This window comes from Anneissia japonica, unplaced genomic scaffold (assembly GCF_011630105.1).
Source record: "Anneissia japonica isolate Jap-2015-1 unplaced genomic scaffold, ASM1163010v1 scaffold3867_len840240_cov202, whole genome shotgun sequence".
NCBI lineage: Eukaryota > Metazoa > Echinodermata > Crinoidea > Comatulida > Comatulidae > Anneissia > Anneissia japonica.
In genome coordinates, this window is record NW_022715965.1 from 630,678 (window position 1) to 648,165 (window position 17,488).

General features: G+C 36.0%; 2 protein-coding genes across 4 annotated transcripts; one reads left to right on the forward strand and one right to left on the reverse strand.

The window, feature by feature from the left end:
• Positions 1–1,516: 1,516 nt before the first annotated feature.
• LOC117109490 (leukocyte receptor cluster member 1 homolog) lies at positions 1,517–6,145 on the reverse strand. Of its 2 annotated transcripts, none has more exons than XM_033251855.1 (7): positions 6,056–6,145; positions 5,577–5,646; positions 5,262–5,361; positions 4,729–4,887; positions 4,364–4,554; positions 3,685–3,838; positions 1,517–2,688 (listed from the first exon to the last, which is right to left on the reverse strand). In XM_033251855.1, exons 2-7 carry the CDS (start codon positions 5,597–5,599, stop codon positions 2,212–2,214), a joined length of 1,104 nt encoding a protein of 367 aa, XP_033107746.1. In that variant the 5' UTR covers positions 5,600–5,646; positions 6,056–6,145; the 3' UTR covers positions 1,517–2,211. The 2 variants fall into 2 exon arrangements, with proteins under 2 accessions (XP_033107746.1, XP_033107747.1); XM_033251856.1 differs by having other exon boundaries at positions 6,051–6,113.
• Positions 6,146–6,470: 325 nt separating this feature from the next.
• Positions 6,471–16,816, forward strand: LOC117109489 (centrosomal protein of 72 kDa-like). 2 transcript variants are annotated; one of them, XM_033251853.1, is made up of 14 exons: positions 6,471–6,590; positions 7,009–7,174; positions 8,104–8,258; positions 10,441–10,502; positions 10,777–10,885; positions 11,153–11,287; positions 11,756–12,010; positions 12,216–12,392; positions 12,778–12,974; positions 13,704–13,854; positions 14,071–14,282; positions 14,887–15,022; positions 15,750–15,864; positions 16,087–16,816. In XM_033251853.1, the coding sequence occupies exons 1-14, from the start codon at positions 6,527–6,529 to the stop codon at positions 16,295–16,297; spliced, it is 2,145 nt and encodes a 714-aa protein (XP_033107744.1). In that variant the 5' UTR covers positions 6,471–6,526; the 3' UTR covers positions 16,298–16,816. The 2 variants fall into 2 exon arrangements, with proteins under 2 accessions (XP_033107744.1, XP_033107745.1); XM_033251854.1 differs by having other exon boundaries at positions 12,787–12,974.
• The last annotated feature ends 672 nt before the right edge of the window (positions 16,817–17,488 follow it).

Below are 17,488 nucleotides of genomic sequence, written 5' to 3' on the forward strand. Positions count from 1 at the left end.
ATTGTAACTTTAAGCCGGTAGGCGGTCGTACGACAGTCACACAATAAATCCAACTACGCTTCCCATCATCAGCAGATGATGGGACATCATCTGCTGATTGACAGTGGCAGTCTGGAGGGATCGTCATTACAAACGATCTGTTGTGCATCCCTTATAGAACCGCATTGGCCCTGAATGCCCGGCTTAATTGCCTGCGTACCAAGTTTTTAGCAAGGTTCTAATTCATTGTGTGAAGATGTTGCAAGGAATATCTTTGGTTAAGCAATGCATTCTCTTTTTAATTTTATCTCGCGTGAATGAGGTATAATCTTTTTTTAAAGGGAATATCTATAACTTTTTTGTGCTTAGCTATTCCTTCATAAAGTTGGCTTGGCTAAATCCACAAAATTTTAAACGCCCCCAAAGCTGTTAATGTTAAAACATAATTATGATTTCTTAAGTTTTGCGACAACCATGTGAATTCGCTCATAGGGTGGTGTTGCGATATAACATTATGCCCGTGTAAAAATCACAGAACTGATTGGGTAGACAAAGCATAGTTCACATTTCCCCCCCCCCCCAAAAAAAAAACAAAAAATAAATAAAAACAACAATGATAAAGCAACAATGATAGTGACGGTATTTGTCGCTTTCCCCCCCCCCCAAAAAAAAAACAAAAAATAAATAAAAACAACAATGATAAAGCAACAATGATAGTGACGGTATTTGTCGCTGAGTTTATTCTTCTAGTCATACAGCAACTTGTTTTTTAAGTAATGTATAAAATCATTCCTGTTGTAGATTTACAGTACCTGAAAACATTTTTTATTGAAAGTCCAATGAAGATTACTGCAGTATTATAAACTTGTAGTACTGTATACCTATTCCATAGGGAGTCCTCGATAAGAATAAATATTGTTGCATTTGTATGTAGAAGTGAATATCTTATTTCTTTATTTTTAGCTCACTAGCTTTTTTTCATTCATTCTTTTTTGGAGAATAAATTTGTAAAGTAAATTACTTGCGTGTACTCTACTCACTTCTTGCTCTTAAAGTGTATGATTCAGCACTTCAGAATTAATTTTTGATGTTCAGCGGTATGCTTACATTTGACATGATTCTTCTAAATTTTAAAAACACTTTACTTCAATAAATAACAGATCTAGGAAAAACCTTAAAACATTTGATTGAAACACTGAATTTCCCATTTAAGGAGATTAACGAAGTTTGTCAAAGGATTTTTCCACTAAGCCCCAGCCTTAAATAACTATAGTTGAACTTGTCTAAGTCAAATCCGAAGTGCCACTGAAATATTTTTCGAGTTGAAATAAAATTTGACCGACTTAGAAATTATTTGATTTGGGCAATGTTGACTTGGGAAAGTTTAACTGTACGGCGTAAATGTACATACACATACCTGTACTGAACAAGAACATATTGGTAGCCTTGCTTAGTCAGTAGTCGTGATGATGAGTTATGATTATGGCACCTCTAGCTCACAAGAAATGGCACACTTGGACTTGAAATTTCAATATAATTATCTATTTTTTTATTTTTACATTGAATCCATTGCAGAAAATCTTAAAATAGTCCCTGTAAGACCAATGCTGTAAAACAGTGCATCAAGTTGAGTATATTATTAAAAACATTATCCAGTTGCAACTGCTATTTTCACTGAAACCAGCGCACACCACTCTGTAGAATCGGTAATTAACGGAATACTTAGTCGCTGGTCCTGCGTGCATAGTAATGCGGATTTGTCCAGGTGTACTGACTAAGTGGTATGCATGGCAGCAAAGGGTTCCCAGGCTCCTGATCAGCACTTCCTTCTTGATTTTCAACATGTACCAAATAATAATATAAAAACCTGCACATTTAATAGAGAGACATTCAGCACTAGAGATTTGTACATTAATATGACTTTCGGGCACACAGTGCATTTGTTGAGGTATGCAAGAAAGCCCGAATGGCCGAGCAGTTACGGCAGGGGCCACGCTTGCCTGTGGTTCTTGAGGTGGAACATGTCTTCTCAGTAAAGGACTATAAACCGTAGGCTTAGTGTAAACAATTGGCTCATGTGCACTTTAAAGAACCAAGTGAATCTTTTGAAACGAGTAGGGGATTACCCGGTGTACTGGTTCATACAGCCCCCGTTACCCTGTGCTTACGGACCATTAGGACCTTTGCAGGATGTACCAACGTAAATATAAAATCGCACTAGTCTATTATTTATCATACATAGAAGTTTTTTCGGTCATGCCGTTTCCTTGCCAGTTCCGGATGGAATTGAGAATTGTATCGTCCTCTAGTGCTTTCCACTTTCTCTGGAATACTCATAGGAGATGTTGATGTTTCCTCGGTGTTGCCAGATAGCAATCTTTCTGTTTTAGCTCGCTCTGCAGTCTCTCTCTTCAAACGCTCTGCTCTGAGTTTCTCAATTGAAGTGTTACTTGTGGTATTAGGAGTGTTGCCAGAGTCCTCACTGTTTGAGCTTGATGAAGAATGACTTTGATGTCTATGTTTCCTGTGATGTTTCTTGAGTTTCTTTTTGTGTTTTGATTTGTGTCTCTTGTGTTTCTTATTCTTTTCTGAATCTGAGTCCTCAACACTTTTGTACTTTCCATGTTTCTTATGTCTTTTATTATCTTCTTTTCGGCAGTGGTGCCTTCTGTTAATAGCATCATCATTAGTCCTGGAAGGTTGTTCTACCTAAAGAAGATAAAGATGCTACAACTTTAGAGTGGTCATAAGAAATGTAAAAACTGGTTGTGCAGAGGCAGAAAAATAGGATGAAAATACAGATTATTAGGTATAATATTGTTGGAATGATGTTTGCCCTTAACCCTATTAAACCTCTTGATACAAAACACCATCGAATATGAGATAGTTATTGCTCTGTAATGAAGTTGCCACCCCCCCCCCCCTCCATCCAAGCGGAAGTGTCCTTAGGAATGTGCACGCAGGCGTAGCTGTGCACAGCGTCAGTTTACCTAGAGTATTACCCAGAGCGGCCATCGTGATTTGTTCTAGCTCATGTGCATTACTTTGTTGTGGGTTTAAATAAATTAGCCAATATACCGGCTAACCAGACCCGGAAATATTGTTTGGAGTTTCTACTGTTAATGTTGTGGTGAGTATAGTACGGGAGTTACGGTTGTTTGTGAGCGTGCGAGGTGTAACAAAAAGAAGTCAGTGGAGTACATCTACTGCAGAACCGGAGCTTTCCTCTGACAAAAATCGTTTACAACTCTATTTAAATTCTTAACATTTTTTATAATTATAGATTTAGACTAATTATTCCATTCTCTATGGAAAGGCTCCATTGTAAAAAAACATAAAAGTACTGTATTAGTAGTGTATTGGCAAAATTGGGGCTAGGGCCCATCTAAAAATAAAGAGGGAAAGAATAGAGAAAGAGGGGAGCCTGGTACTGTCGTCCTACTCCAAAACACGCTAATTTAGATTTAAATTTCATGTACCAGCAGTGTCTATGGTTAAGCACTCCTAAGCAAAAATCTCAAACACCTCGCTCGGTACTTCACACATCGCATGGCCCCCGCCCCACCCTTATTTTTTCTCTGGATCTGTCCCTGTGTCGGAGGACTCAAGTACTCAAATGCTAATGGAGCATGGGGACAATATATACTACTTCAGTTATACAAGTTGGTATTCAATATGGCTGAAACTGATACAATGGTTCCTCACTTTTGATGCAGTGTTCGAACTTGGTTGGACTACACTTGGCTTCAGTCTGTCTGGCGCCATCTTTAGGCCTGATTGACTAACTGACTTCTTGCTAAGATACTGGTTCATTTCCTCCATTGGGTCCAGTAGTTTTTTCCGTTTAACATCAACTGAGCTGTTTCAATATAAAAACAAATCAATGAAGTGACTACTAGAATTGAAAATGATGCTTTCATTTATGATGTTAAAAGAGTAACACTACAAGCAGTGTTGTATCAATAGGAGGACGGGAGGGGTGAGAAACAGGGCTCATCAGGGGCACCTTCTTCAGGTGCCCCTCAAGAAACTTGCTGGGCAAAAAAAAAAGCTGTGCAAGTAGTTTTAATAATCGCACCTTATTTTGCCATGTAGTGCCAGCTCAATCATCTAGCCTTTCAATTACAATTTACACCCCGTCAGCATCCCCTCGTTTTTATCTCTGATATTTTGCTTAAGTATCACATAGGTGCTGTGATGATCACCTTAAAACAGTATTACAATATGACCACCCATCATTGATATCCAGTAACAAATTAGTATTGTCAACAGCGCCATTGTAACCAAAACCATATTATTATATCATCAACTGCAACACCACCACTCCTTTCACAACATCATCATTATCATATCATCATCATTATCATATCATCATCATTTTTACCTAGTTTCTGTAGTAAGCTTATCATTTGCCTTGGCTAGCTTGCGTTTACTTTCCTGGTACCAAGGTTTTACTGTTTGCGCTTCTGCTGAACTTTGACCTAGGTAGGTCAATAGTCCAATCTTCTTTTCATAGTTGATTTTTTCAGCCTGTTTTTCTGCTTCGTGATCAGCATTTACTCCTCCAATTTTTTTCTATAAAATTTTATTGCAAAAATCATTATAATTATAATAATATTATGTAAATGAAACAAATAACATTGACAGAGTAACAGAAATTTTGACGATGATAATTATAATGATGTTGATAATTTTGATGATGATGATGTTGATAATTATGATGATGACAAATAGACAAATAAAGCTTACCCCTTCTTGAATATCTTTGAAGAAGTTTATGTGCCCTTTAGGCTGGTCATCAATGGCAACAAGAGCAAGGTCATCTCCTTGCTGCCCTTGTTGCTTCACTGCCTCATTATAATTTTTTCTCGCCTTCTGACGCAGTCTTGCTGTTCTTGCTTCTTGTTCCTGAAAGCAATCAATGGCCCATATAGAGTAATTATAATTATTTGTATGTGGGACTTTCTAGTGTGCAGAAACACTTATTCTGTTTTCTCATAGTGCATTTTAGTTCATGAATGCAATTTAGCTTTTAAGTTTAGTTCATCAATATGCATTAGCTTGTGAATATGCAACTTAGCTATGATAGTTTAGCTCATCAATATACATTTTCTATGTTTACTATTTCTAAAATATTGAAATATTTTATTTTTTATCTTGTTATATAAAATACATACAGTAATACACTATGATACCAAAATAATGTACTGTATTATCATTATTCATTAAATTTATTTAGAAAAAAATTATAGAAATCAGCTAACCGATCACTGACTACTCACTGCAAGTGCAATTCGTGCTTGCTTTTGTTTTTCTTCCTCCGCAGCCTTGGCCTCATCTCGCCTAACTCTCTCTATATTTTCTTTTTTTAGAACATGCCAACTAATATTAAAATAAAAATACACATTATAATATAGAGTTAAATACAATAATGGCATACTTGTTAACTGGAACGATAAGATTTATATTTACAAACAAACTACATCGTAACTTAAGTAAGGAAAAATAAATAATACTGTATTCTTTTATAAATTTTCAAATTGATGATCTGACAAAGAGAACACATTGGTTATTGTATATGTCAGCCATGCTTTTACCTTTTTTTTGGTAGAATATTCATTGTTGATTAGGTTGAGGAATCGTTCTTCTAGTTCTACAGAAAATCACCTGTGTGGGTACATATGAAAAAAGTTCAAATAAATGATCCATCATGATTAAACATATATAGATACGCCTATTATATATCGTAGTCTAGGGCTAGAATACTATTATGTCTTCTAGATGAAAGCCTGGTATTTTAGCTAGTTCTAGGTAAAGCCTTGCAGAGGTCCTAGATATACGCCAGGCTAGGCCTTTATGTAAGAGTGATTAGTCTCCGCATACTATCATAGCGTTGCCTGGGCCCTGCCGCGAAGGCATCATCAGAACTCTAGGCCTAGAGTAGGCCGCATTTTTTTTAGCGTTGACATAAGCTATGCACATAAAAAATTATTCCTGAGGCAGTTTGTTATTTTGAAATAAAGTATCAGTATCAGTATTAGCGAAAATACCAGGCTTAAGCCTAGGCCTACCTTACTTTTTTATTAGTTTGTCGAAACCGTTTCGTTCACGCAATCTTCTGTTGTTTTGTAATGTATTACGTCATTGGGTATGGACTAGTGTAGGATATATACACGACCACGTGGGTACGTAGTCCTCTACTGTACTATCATTGATTCTGTTCTTAACTATACAGATGTCGTGTGTATATCTGATATCTGCGGTGTCAATCAACAACAAAAAGAGGGAATCCCTGATTTATGATGACTAATCCATTATCTGAGAACCTAGTTGCCATTAGCACATTATTTATATTAGTCATATAACTTTAATAATTAAAGATGTAACAACCCAATAAAATATAAAATAATAAAATCTGAATATTAATTATTGTTGTGTATAACAATTAGACCTACAGCAATTAATGTGCAAAAGCCGAGTTTTTGTTTTTATTCAGAGACCCCTCGATATGAAGTGGTCGAATCTGTAATATTGTAACTTTGAAAAAATGGCGGTCGAGGCAAGTGAAAGTTGGGTTAGAGAAAGAGTAGATTTAAACTATGAAAATCTTGGTAAGTTAAACTCACGTTACAAATTATTATAGACAACAATGTCATTTATTTTATTGTGAATTTTGCTATCAGAAATCATAATACGTGCGCCACAGTAACGGTTTTCATCATAGCTAGGCATAGCCTAGCTAGCCTCGCCAGAGAGGAGGCCTAGGGCGGCCCTAGTAGGCTATGCCTATTATGCCTATGTGCCATGCCTACCATCAGCCATGGAGTTGTTAGTAATAAGTATGACAACAACTCTTTGGCTAGGCCTATACTACTGGAGCCTAGCTAGGCAGGCCAATATATAGTACTGTAGTAGTAACGCGTTTATACCTCCCTGCTTAATTAAGCTAGATCTAGGGCAGCCTAGGCCCCTAGGCCTATAAGAAATATTTATTTTACTTCTATTTTATTTATTTACTTTTTTTTGCAGGTGATGTACGGTCATTGTCATTGCCTGGAAGTTATCATGAAAAGATTAATTACCTTGGAACTGCATTGCACAGCTTTGAAAGACTTAAAAATCTTGACCTGTCAAGGAATTCGCTAATAAGTCTAGATGGGCTAGACCATCTGACCATGCTTGAAACACTCAACTTGTATCCTTTTTTTTCCAGTGTGGTAGCAGTGGTGGCGCCAGAAATTTCCCGACGAGGGGTCCGACGTGTCTGATGAAGGGGTCCCAACCAAGGAGCTTACAAAGCTTTAGTCGACCGCCAGGAATAAAAAAAATCTCTGGTAGGGTTCACTGGGAGAGTTTTCATGGCTTAATATGGTCCAACTGTGCTTTTAGACCATAATATAAGGATTGGCAATCATAATAAGGTTATTTTGATAGGAAAATTATTATTTTTTTGATCTGTTCGTTGGACAATGGTGGTCTAGGGCTGTCCAAAGGGGAAAATTTCTCCTGCCCCCCTGCTGGCACCACCACTGTGTGGTAGTGATTAGGATAATGTAATGATGGTGATATTTATTGGTGGATGTTGCAGGTATGAAGTTGGTGGTGGTAGTTTACTCTCTGTACATGAGTGATTGTGATCGTGGTTTAACAATATCATCCCCTAACAAACTCTCACCCTCACAAAATTTCAACCTAACAAACTCACTCCTAACTGATATTCACTAAAGTTGTCATCATAGATTAGACTCCTTTTTTTTCAAATCTATATTATATTTCACTTTTAGTTAAAAATAATACTGTATAGTAATTTGTATCATTTTCTCCGTCATCTGTAGCATGCAGGTAGAATAATTAGGATTGGACATGTAAAGTTATTCATTAATTAATTAGTTAATTAATTTTTAATGGATACATTTATGTATTGTAATTTTATTGTAATTGTTCAAATACATTACAGTATTTGCAATTTGATGACCTGAAATAGTGCAGAAAGCAGTGGTACAGTAGTTCTTTAGAGAATGAATACTATGTGTGGACCCTTATTGATTTGATATTGATTTGCTATTGATTTGATATTGATCTGCTATTGATTTAATCTTGTTTTCTTAGCTAAGGCTTTCTTAGATATTATAATAATATATCCAGTTTAAAGGATTTATTCCAGCTACGACACAACAGCAACCTGCAGGAGTTAGATCTTAGACTCAATCCAGTCACTAAGAATGAACCAGACTACAGACTTTTTGTAGTGCACATGCTGCCTAACCTACGGAAACTAGGTAAAATGAATTTTAAGTGCTGTCCGCGCTATTAAGTTTTATGTAGAAAATATACCCATATTAGATCTTAGACTCAATCCAGTCACTAAAAACGAACCAGACTACAGACGTTTTGTAGTGCACATGCTACCTAACCTCCGGAAACAAGGTAAAATTAATTTTAAGTGCTGTCCGCACTATTAAGTTTTATGTAGTAAATATACCCATATTAGATCTTAGACTCAATCCAGTCACTAAGAATGAACCAGACTACAGACTTTTTGTAGTGCACATGCTGCCTAACCTCCGGAAACTAGGTAAAATGAATTTTAAGTGCTGTCTGCACTATTAAGTTTTATGTAGCAAATATACCCATATTAGATCTTAGACTCAATCCAGTCACTAAGAATGAACCAGACTACAGACTTTTTGTAGTGCACATGCTGCCTAACCTCCGGAAACTAGGTAAAATGAACTTTAAGTGCTGTACGCACTATTAAATTTTATGTAGCAAATATACCCATATTAGATCTTAGACTCAACCCAGTCACTAAGAATGAACCAGGCTACAGACTTTTTGTAGTGCACATGCTGCCTAACCTCCGGAAACTAGGTAAAATTAAATTTAAGTGCTGTCCGCGCTATTAAGTTTTATGTAGCAAATACCTGTGATTGTCCATATTTGTGTGTGATATGACATCATTATGTCCTATGGTTGTGATATGACATTATTATGTCCTTTTATGGGTGTGATATTGATCCATCATCATGCCCATATATGAATGGGATATGACATTATCATACCCATAATATGAGCAAATCAAGTAGATTTGTGATTGTCCATATTTGGGTGTGGTATGACATCATTATGTCCTTATATGGGTGTGATATGATATCATGCCCATATATGGGTGTGGTATGACATAATCATGCCCATATATGTGTGAGATATGACATCATCATTTCCTTAACATGAGCAAATTAAACAGATTTGTGATTGTTCTTATTTGGGTGTAGTATGACATCATTATGTCCTTATATATAGGTGTGATATGATATCATGCCCATATATGAGTGTGGTATGACATTATCATGCCCATACATGTGTGAGAATGAGATGACATCTTCACTTCCATAACATGAGCAAATCAAACGGATTTGTGATTGTTCATATTTGGGTGTGGTATGACATCATATTGTCCTTATATTGGTGTAATATGATATGCCCATATATGGGTGTGATATGATTTCATGCCCATATATGGGTCTGATACTGATATGATATCATGCCCATAATATGAGCAAATGACACAAATTTATCACATTAACTTGAGAGTGGACAAAGCTTTATATTTAAATATTATTTTCATATTTTAAAATTATAAATTTATTTATAATTTCTTTATACTGCTGGTATTTTCATTAATTATGTTTCTAAAAATGACACAGTTACAAACAACAACAAAGGGGTTTATCATCCCTCATCAGCTGCCTGTGGCAGCTGCTATTCTATGAATCCCTTTTACAGGGCTTGGTTATAACTGTCGTGGTTAAATCCTTTGTTCACAATGTCAACAATCGTCTGCCAACCCTTGATAATTTAGGTTTGCTGACAAACAGTTAATGTTTAATGAAAGTATTTATGACAAAGACAAGCCAAACCAGTCACTCCTCGCAAAAAAATTTTTAGTAATTAATACTGGGTTAAACAGTAAAATGAGAGCAATAAAATGGTAAAAGAATCATTTAAAATCCAACATTTTGTTATGAAGTTTAAATAGGAGTTTAAACATACAAATGTTTAAAGAACTGTATTTGAGAAATCAGCTTTCAAACTTTACGATTTCGGGGCTTTCTCAGGCAGAAACATTCACAAAATTGTTAAAAATTGTTGTTTGAACATTGAAAATGGGAAAATAACAACATCTGATGTACAGTATATATGTTGTATTTTGTAATCTATTTTATGGTTTTTTTTATGGATGCTTTTGTTGAACAATGACCTAGGAGGTTAGGTTTCAAATACTAACAAGCTAGCTATCAATGATTTACTATTTTTGTAAAAACAAAAATTATTGATTAGTAATAAACAATCCTGTGTGCTTTGTAATATTTTTGTCAATATACAATTTATTTGTAATGACCGCTCTGTAAGAAACGTGATAGAATTTTTTTTTTATGTACAATTTCTTCATTTGACCAGATGACCGCTCTGTACGTGATAGCGAAAGGAAAGCAGCATTGCTCCACTTTAATTCCGAGCAGGTGAGTAAGCAATTTTCAGATGTGGTGATTACAATGTTTACGGGTGTGTTCATATTTGTTTACCTTCTGAAGATTAAAGATATAATCTGTGGCTAAATCAACAAAAAAAAATCATCACATCACAGGCAATACAGTAGTATGTTGACGGTGGAGCTGTGTGTATTTAATGTGATTGAGTGGATCAGTGGCAGATGTATATAAATGGCACTAATTGTTTTAATTATCTAACATTTAGTGGGGTCTTGGCCTGAATGCTTATTGTTTATACTTTCAGGCTAATGAGTTGACAGAGCATGCTCAAGAAGAGAAAGCTGTAATGAAAGGTCAGAGGTTATACCAACCAAGAGCAGAGTATGTAAGAGGGATGGCAAAGAGGACATCAGGTTAGTCACCAGACAACTGAATGATTGTTTTGGGGTGATGACGACGACAATAACAATAAGGAGAGCGATGAAGATGACGATAATGAGGGTGAAAGTGATGACGATAATTATTATGATGATGATAATGATGATGATGATGAGGAGAATGATGGTGAGAAGGATGATGAGGAGAATGATGACTTTCAGGAGGTTTATTATGAGAAGGAGGATAATTATGATGATGAAGAAGATGGTGATTATAACTATTTTTTTAAACATCTTTTTTAGTTGTAGAGGACGACGATTCTGAGCTCCTTGACATGATTGCAAGGACTGGCGGTGACCTAAGACGACCCAGAGTGCTGTCTGGATCAGCAGTTGCAGCCCCATCTGTTGAACACCATGAACGAGATCACAGTGCAGGTACAATGCAGTCCAGTCAAAACTATGTAGATGATATATACACATGCATTGAAATATACTGTACTACAAAGAGGAGCCTAAATTATATTAGTATAAATTATTTTACATTTCGAACAGTCTAAGTGGTCGTTTAACGTTATCAACATTTTGACAAGTGTACAAGCAGTATGACAGAGGGAAGGGGTAGACAAATTTGTACACTTTTACATATGCATACAAATGTTGATTCAAAATAATATACAACATGTAAAATAATGGTAAAATTATAATGTTACCATAAATATAATAAGCAACCAAGTACATTACTTCAGTTGACTTCACAAAATAATGGAGAATGGTTTTGCAAAACCAACATTTTTTTGTAAACTTTCAGAGGGGAGGGAGGGGGTATCGAAAAGGAGTACTGTTTGTACACTTGAAAATGTTGATAATTGTGAACGACCCCTAACGCTAATCATATCTCTGTAGGTGTGAAAATCAGTCAGGAAACTGATGTTGAACCAGTAGAAACTCACCCTAGCCTTTCACGATATGACGAGTACTCTACTCACCCATCCCCATCACGCCGCGCAAACCTTGTAACACAAATGAGGGACATGCACGATGTTGATGGAGATCCTCAAGATAGAGAGGTGGCATACAGTGGCTACGGAGAAACAGGTCATCGCAACCAAGCTCCAGGGTTTGATGATGCCTATTTGTATTCAAAACTCCCTGTTGTAGGTAAAAGCAAGACGTTTTTTAATGAATTATATGAATTAGGTATTTACATGTTGTATTCATTTAGCCCTGTGATTTTATGGGTTATCCTGGTAATTGCTATTTTGATGTTATGTAAATTACGGAATGAACAACAACATGATGACGTGCATTATAGCATTCAAGAGCAGTTGATTTTCATTACTTATCTTTATTCAAATTGTCAAAGGTCATACACAGCAGACGATTAGACCTCATAGTCCTACTAGAGGGCGCACCAGAGTGCAATTCCAGGATGGTGTCCGGCCAAGAGGAACAGAACTAGGAGATCCCAACTTAAGGTTCACTGATGAAACAGATGCTTACTCTTCTTACAAGTCGGTTGGATATTTCACCCCAAATCCTAGTGAGTATTACATAAATTGGGTTATTATTTCTCAAATTAATTAGATGAAACTGGTACATTTATTAATGCATCATGAGAATGTAATCATCCTGGAACATTCATTAATGCATCATGAAAATTTAATTATTCTGGTACATTCAGTAATGCATCATGAAAATTTAATTATTCTGGTACTGGTACATTCAATAATGCATCATGAAAATTTAATCTTCTTGGTACATTAATGATTCTCAAAATTCTAATCCTGGTAAATTCATTAATGTCATTCTGAAAATGTATTTATCCTAGAAACATCTTATAATGCTTATTGACAATGAAATCGTCCTCATACTGTATATATTTGTAAATGCTTCTTGAAAATGTATCATTATCTACCACTCATGAGTGTCTGCAGAAACTGATTCCAGTCATCTGGGTATTTCTGGCTCAAGAGCAACCACCAACCAAATCAAAACAACACAAGAGGGGTACACATCAGAGTCGGCTATGGCAACTCCGCAACGTAGGCCAACAGAGAGCAGACAGCTTACAGGGCAAAGTGAAACATACTACAAACCAGCACCTGCGTCTTCATGTGAAAGTGTAAGCCTTTAATCGGATCCTAAATTCATTATTATTGAGTGGTCATGTGCATTCATATCCTCCTTAGCTACTGTATCGCAACCTCACCTTGTGCTGAATTTGTGTAACAGAACAACAAATATGCTTACTGCACAAATATTTTCTGATTTTCAAAAAAAAATATTACATAATTTTTATATTCCAGGTTATACTGAAGGCAGTGAGGCACATCAGTTTTTTATACCTGGGTGGTATCAAGAACTTAAGCATACAGCATTAAAAAGTCCAAACTTTTTCTGGATGAATCTCATTATTTTGTTATCTTATTTATTTTATTGATATTGGGAACAATGTATACACTACAATAAAATGATCATGATCATCAAAATTCATGAAAATAGGAGCAGAAAATATTTTAACAATTCAAGATGTTGTGCTACTTCACCCCTCCCTCTCCCCCAACTAAAATGGGGAAAAATCATGGTGTATCACCATTTTGCATATTTTGTATATCAATATTTATCAATCATTTACTTTACCCACAGAAAAAAATGCCTGCGCAAGTAACTTGATCATCACCCTCCCCCTCCCCCCCCATGAAAATAGGAGCAGAAAATATTTTAACAATTCAAGATGTTGTGCTACTTCACCCCTCCCTCTCCCCAAACTAAAATGGGGGAAAATCATGATGTATCACCATTTTGCATATTTTGTATATCAATATTTATCAATCATTTACTTTACCCACAGAAAGAAATGCCTGCGCAAGTAACTTCATTATCTTCTGATAAAGATGGCTCTGTAGATCCAGTTTCTGAAGAGTTTCTCACCAAATTCCTAAATCTTGTTGATAGATATTGGAATGGATCAAAATCTCTTCACAAACATAAAAAATTCCAAGGTAGATATTATTGTTATTATTTAATATATTAGATAAAAGATGTAGAATTTATAATACAGTACATTATTAAAGTATGATTTTTTATAGGGTTAGGCTTAGTGGAATTGTTTTAATCATAAAAAAAAATCATGGTGTTGAACAGTAATCTTGGGTTCGAATCCCAATGAGAACAATATGTTTATTAGTAAGAAGTTAATAAAAATATTTACTGTATAGGTCAAGCAAGGACAATGCTATCAAACTTTGTGTCGGATGTGACAGCAGAAAGCCAACAGAAAGCAGACCTCTACCAAAAGGACTTGGCTAAGTTTGCGCAAGAGAATGTCAGTCTTAGAGGACAGCTTACCACCAGTGCTAAGGAGAGCTCGCAGAATCAGATGAACCATGAAGGTCTGCAAACTGCCCTTCAACTGGCACAGGATGATATGGTGAGAAACAGTGTTTTCATCTCTTCTCATTAGGACACTTAATGTCTTTGTTTTTCTCTTTTTACCCAGGAGTATTAATCACAAGATGGAAGCGGTATGGCACAGTGGAAATGGTTTGGTTTTCCTAACCTCAAGGTTGGGGTTTAAATCCTTCACTGTTCATTTCACCTGTATCCTTGAGCAAGACACTTTATCTACATTGCTTCAGTTTTAAATCTGCCAGCTGTACCAACATATTGCATGGAGTATAACCTGCATTGCATTTATATTAAATGTTGAATTAGAATGATTTAGGCATAGATGGAGAAGGTGATGATTGCTTCATGCAGAATTGTGACCAATGGCGGGACGAGGAAGAGGTCTGGGCGGAAATTCCCCCCATTTTTCCGCTCATCGTACAAGCCTCTATAATCATTAAGGCCCTTTTCCATATCATGTTGCTATGAAATATATCTTATCTCTTTTATAACTGTACACTATTTTAATATATTGTGTCAGATCAGAAGAAACAAGGTTAGGTGAATATTCAGCCAAATTACTAAACATTGGAAAAAAAAAAACTCATTAGAGATTCTTTACATTTTCTGTTATTTGGGTTTTGAAGGATGTTTTGAAAGAAAAACTGCATCAGGCAAAGGAAGAAAACCAGGCCCTAAAGGAGCAAGTATCATCGATGGAGACCGGGATGCCAAAAATCCAGACAGCAGTAAAATCATCCGAACTACAAACCAAACACATAAGTGAGTTCACAAAGTTTTGATGGCCCTTTCTCGCTAAGCCCCACCCCTTTGAAATGGTTGCTAAGATCCCACAAAACGACAGTGTAAACATAAACTGTATGTAACAATTATGTTCGGCTCTACAGTATGATCATTTTATGCATACCTATGTATTGATCTACCTGCATGTATTGACATGTATCTGTCTCTTATACACAACTAGATGTAATTTGTCTTGTAGGATTAATATCATTAACTGATGATGGATGATCATGTTGATAATTGTAATACAAATTTACCTTATAGGCCTATCAGAAATTGTAAGCTATGGGTTACAAATGAACCAAGAATGTTTTTATACAAAAAGACCTTGTATATCGTGTGCTTAGTCCAGACTGCGAGTTATTTTCTAAAATCTTTACCGCAGGCTGGCTTTGCTCGCGTAGGCAGTTGGTGGATGTGGAGTACAATGCCCGTCTGCAAAGTGCAGGCAAAAAGTGCACTGCCCGCGATCATTACTGTAAACTGTTATTCAATAGTCGTATGATTCGTGTACAGTATATGCTGTTATGAAATATTGTAACATACTGAGTATTTGTACACCATTTTGTAATTCAAAAAAAGAGACGGCAGTGGCAAAACGGAACGGACACACACCCACTGTTCCCCTTCCGAAATCTGCCCCAGAATGCCACTGGACAGGTACATCATGTTCCAATACATACTTTTTATCATTGTTATAAAATAGGTGTTCTGGAGGATGAGAATGAAACGTTACAGAGGGAAATAGATAAGATGAGACTACAGCTTAAACATTACGCACAGCTGCAAGAACTAGCCAATATGCTGCAAGAGAGTCACAAGTAAGCTCATATTTTGTATATTTTTGTAGACCCTCAGGAATGCTTTTCATACTTTAATCTAACCTTCATATAATAATTTCCATTAGTGTATGACATGCAACTATAGTAACTGCTTAGTATAACGCACTTAAGTAGATTCCTGTCAGTTGAATGGTGGATTTAATACCATGTGACATTGGGTATGTACACTATTTAATGGCAAAATAATCCATTCCCTTTTAGATCTTTGGTAACAACTAATGATCACCTCTTACAAGAATTGAATGAGACAAAAGATCGGCATAGCAATGAAGTGAAGCAACTTCATTGGTCGTATAGTGAGCTGAAACGGACGATGGATATTATGCCAAAGTATACAAGCTCACAGGGGCTCTCGTCAGGGAGCTTCACAAGTGACGTGAACAGTCAAAGACGTTACAATGGAGACACGTGAAGTAATGTTGTGTTTTTCCGGTGAACATTAGTAAAAATTATTTGCTAATTAATATGGTAAAGAGAGTGTGAATTGAACCAGCGACGTTTGGACGGCTGCTACCACAATTTGCCAACTGAACTAAACTACGGTAGTTAACGATGGTTTTTCCTAGCGCAATACCTCTTTTGCTTAGTTCATTTATACAGTATGTACTTATGGCTAGTTATCCTTCCAGTATATTTTTGGCTCCAAATATCTACTTAATAATTCCAGATTTTAATTTTACACCTTACATTAACACGAAATACTGTATTAATATTTTAATAAAATTCAACAATATTAACATTATACTATGCATTATAAAATAGTGATTGATGTGTGTATTAATTTTTTTCCGTATATTTAATATTTTTTATTATAAATATAAATAATATGCATGTTTGTATATTTTACTGTGGCATTTTGCCTCGTTTTTTGCGTTTAATAGATCATTGAAATGATTTGAATATTTTAAATAGCACCCTCGTTTATATCAAGCAACCATTTCATTTAAAGATTACTGTATTTGTTAAATGGCGCCCTCATTTTTGTCCAATCAACACTACTGGTTTTGTTCTGTTGGAGGACCTCATTGGTGAATTTGCATGAGTAGTCCGGGTGTTAATCTGCATCCGGAGCCAATCCTCATGCTTCCTTTTTGATAAATGTACAGCAACTTGTATTTCAGCCCTCTAGCTGAAACACAAGGAGAGCATATTTATATGAGAATATTTATTGTAAGATTTGTATAATGTACATATTCATTTGGGTTGGAGGGTAGGTGTGTTACATATTAAGGCGTTGACAAATGAACTAAGGCATTCAATTGCTCATGTTAGGCAGCGACCATACTATAAAGTTTTATCTGACAAAAATTTGTGTGATTCGCCCACTCAGGGAGTTGTTAGGCCCACTGGACCTTTCTGCAAAGCCCTGCCTCTTGAATATTGTTGCTTAGGTTCCACAAAACGACATACACGTGCGTCTGTGGGACAACAATTGTGTTTGTGCAAAGATAAATAGCAGAAGATAGAGCAGCTTCCCAATAAAGTGGAACATCCGTTCGAAAGGCATTGTGGGTACACGGAGAGCAATTTTACCCCATCCACATGGCTGCGCTATATAGTAATAATACAGGCGCCGCTCTGGTTCGTTTGTTTCCTGTAGTTT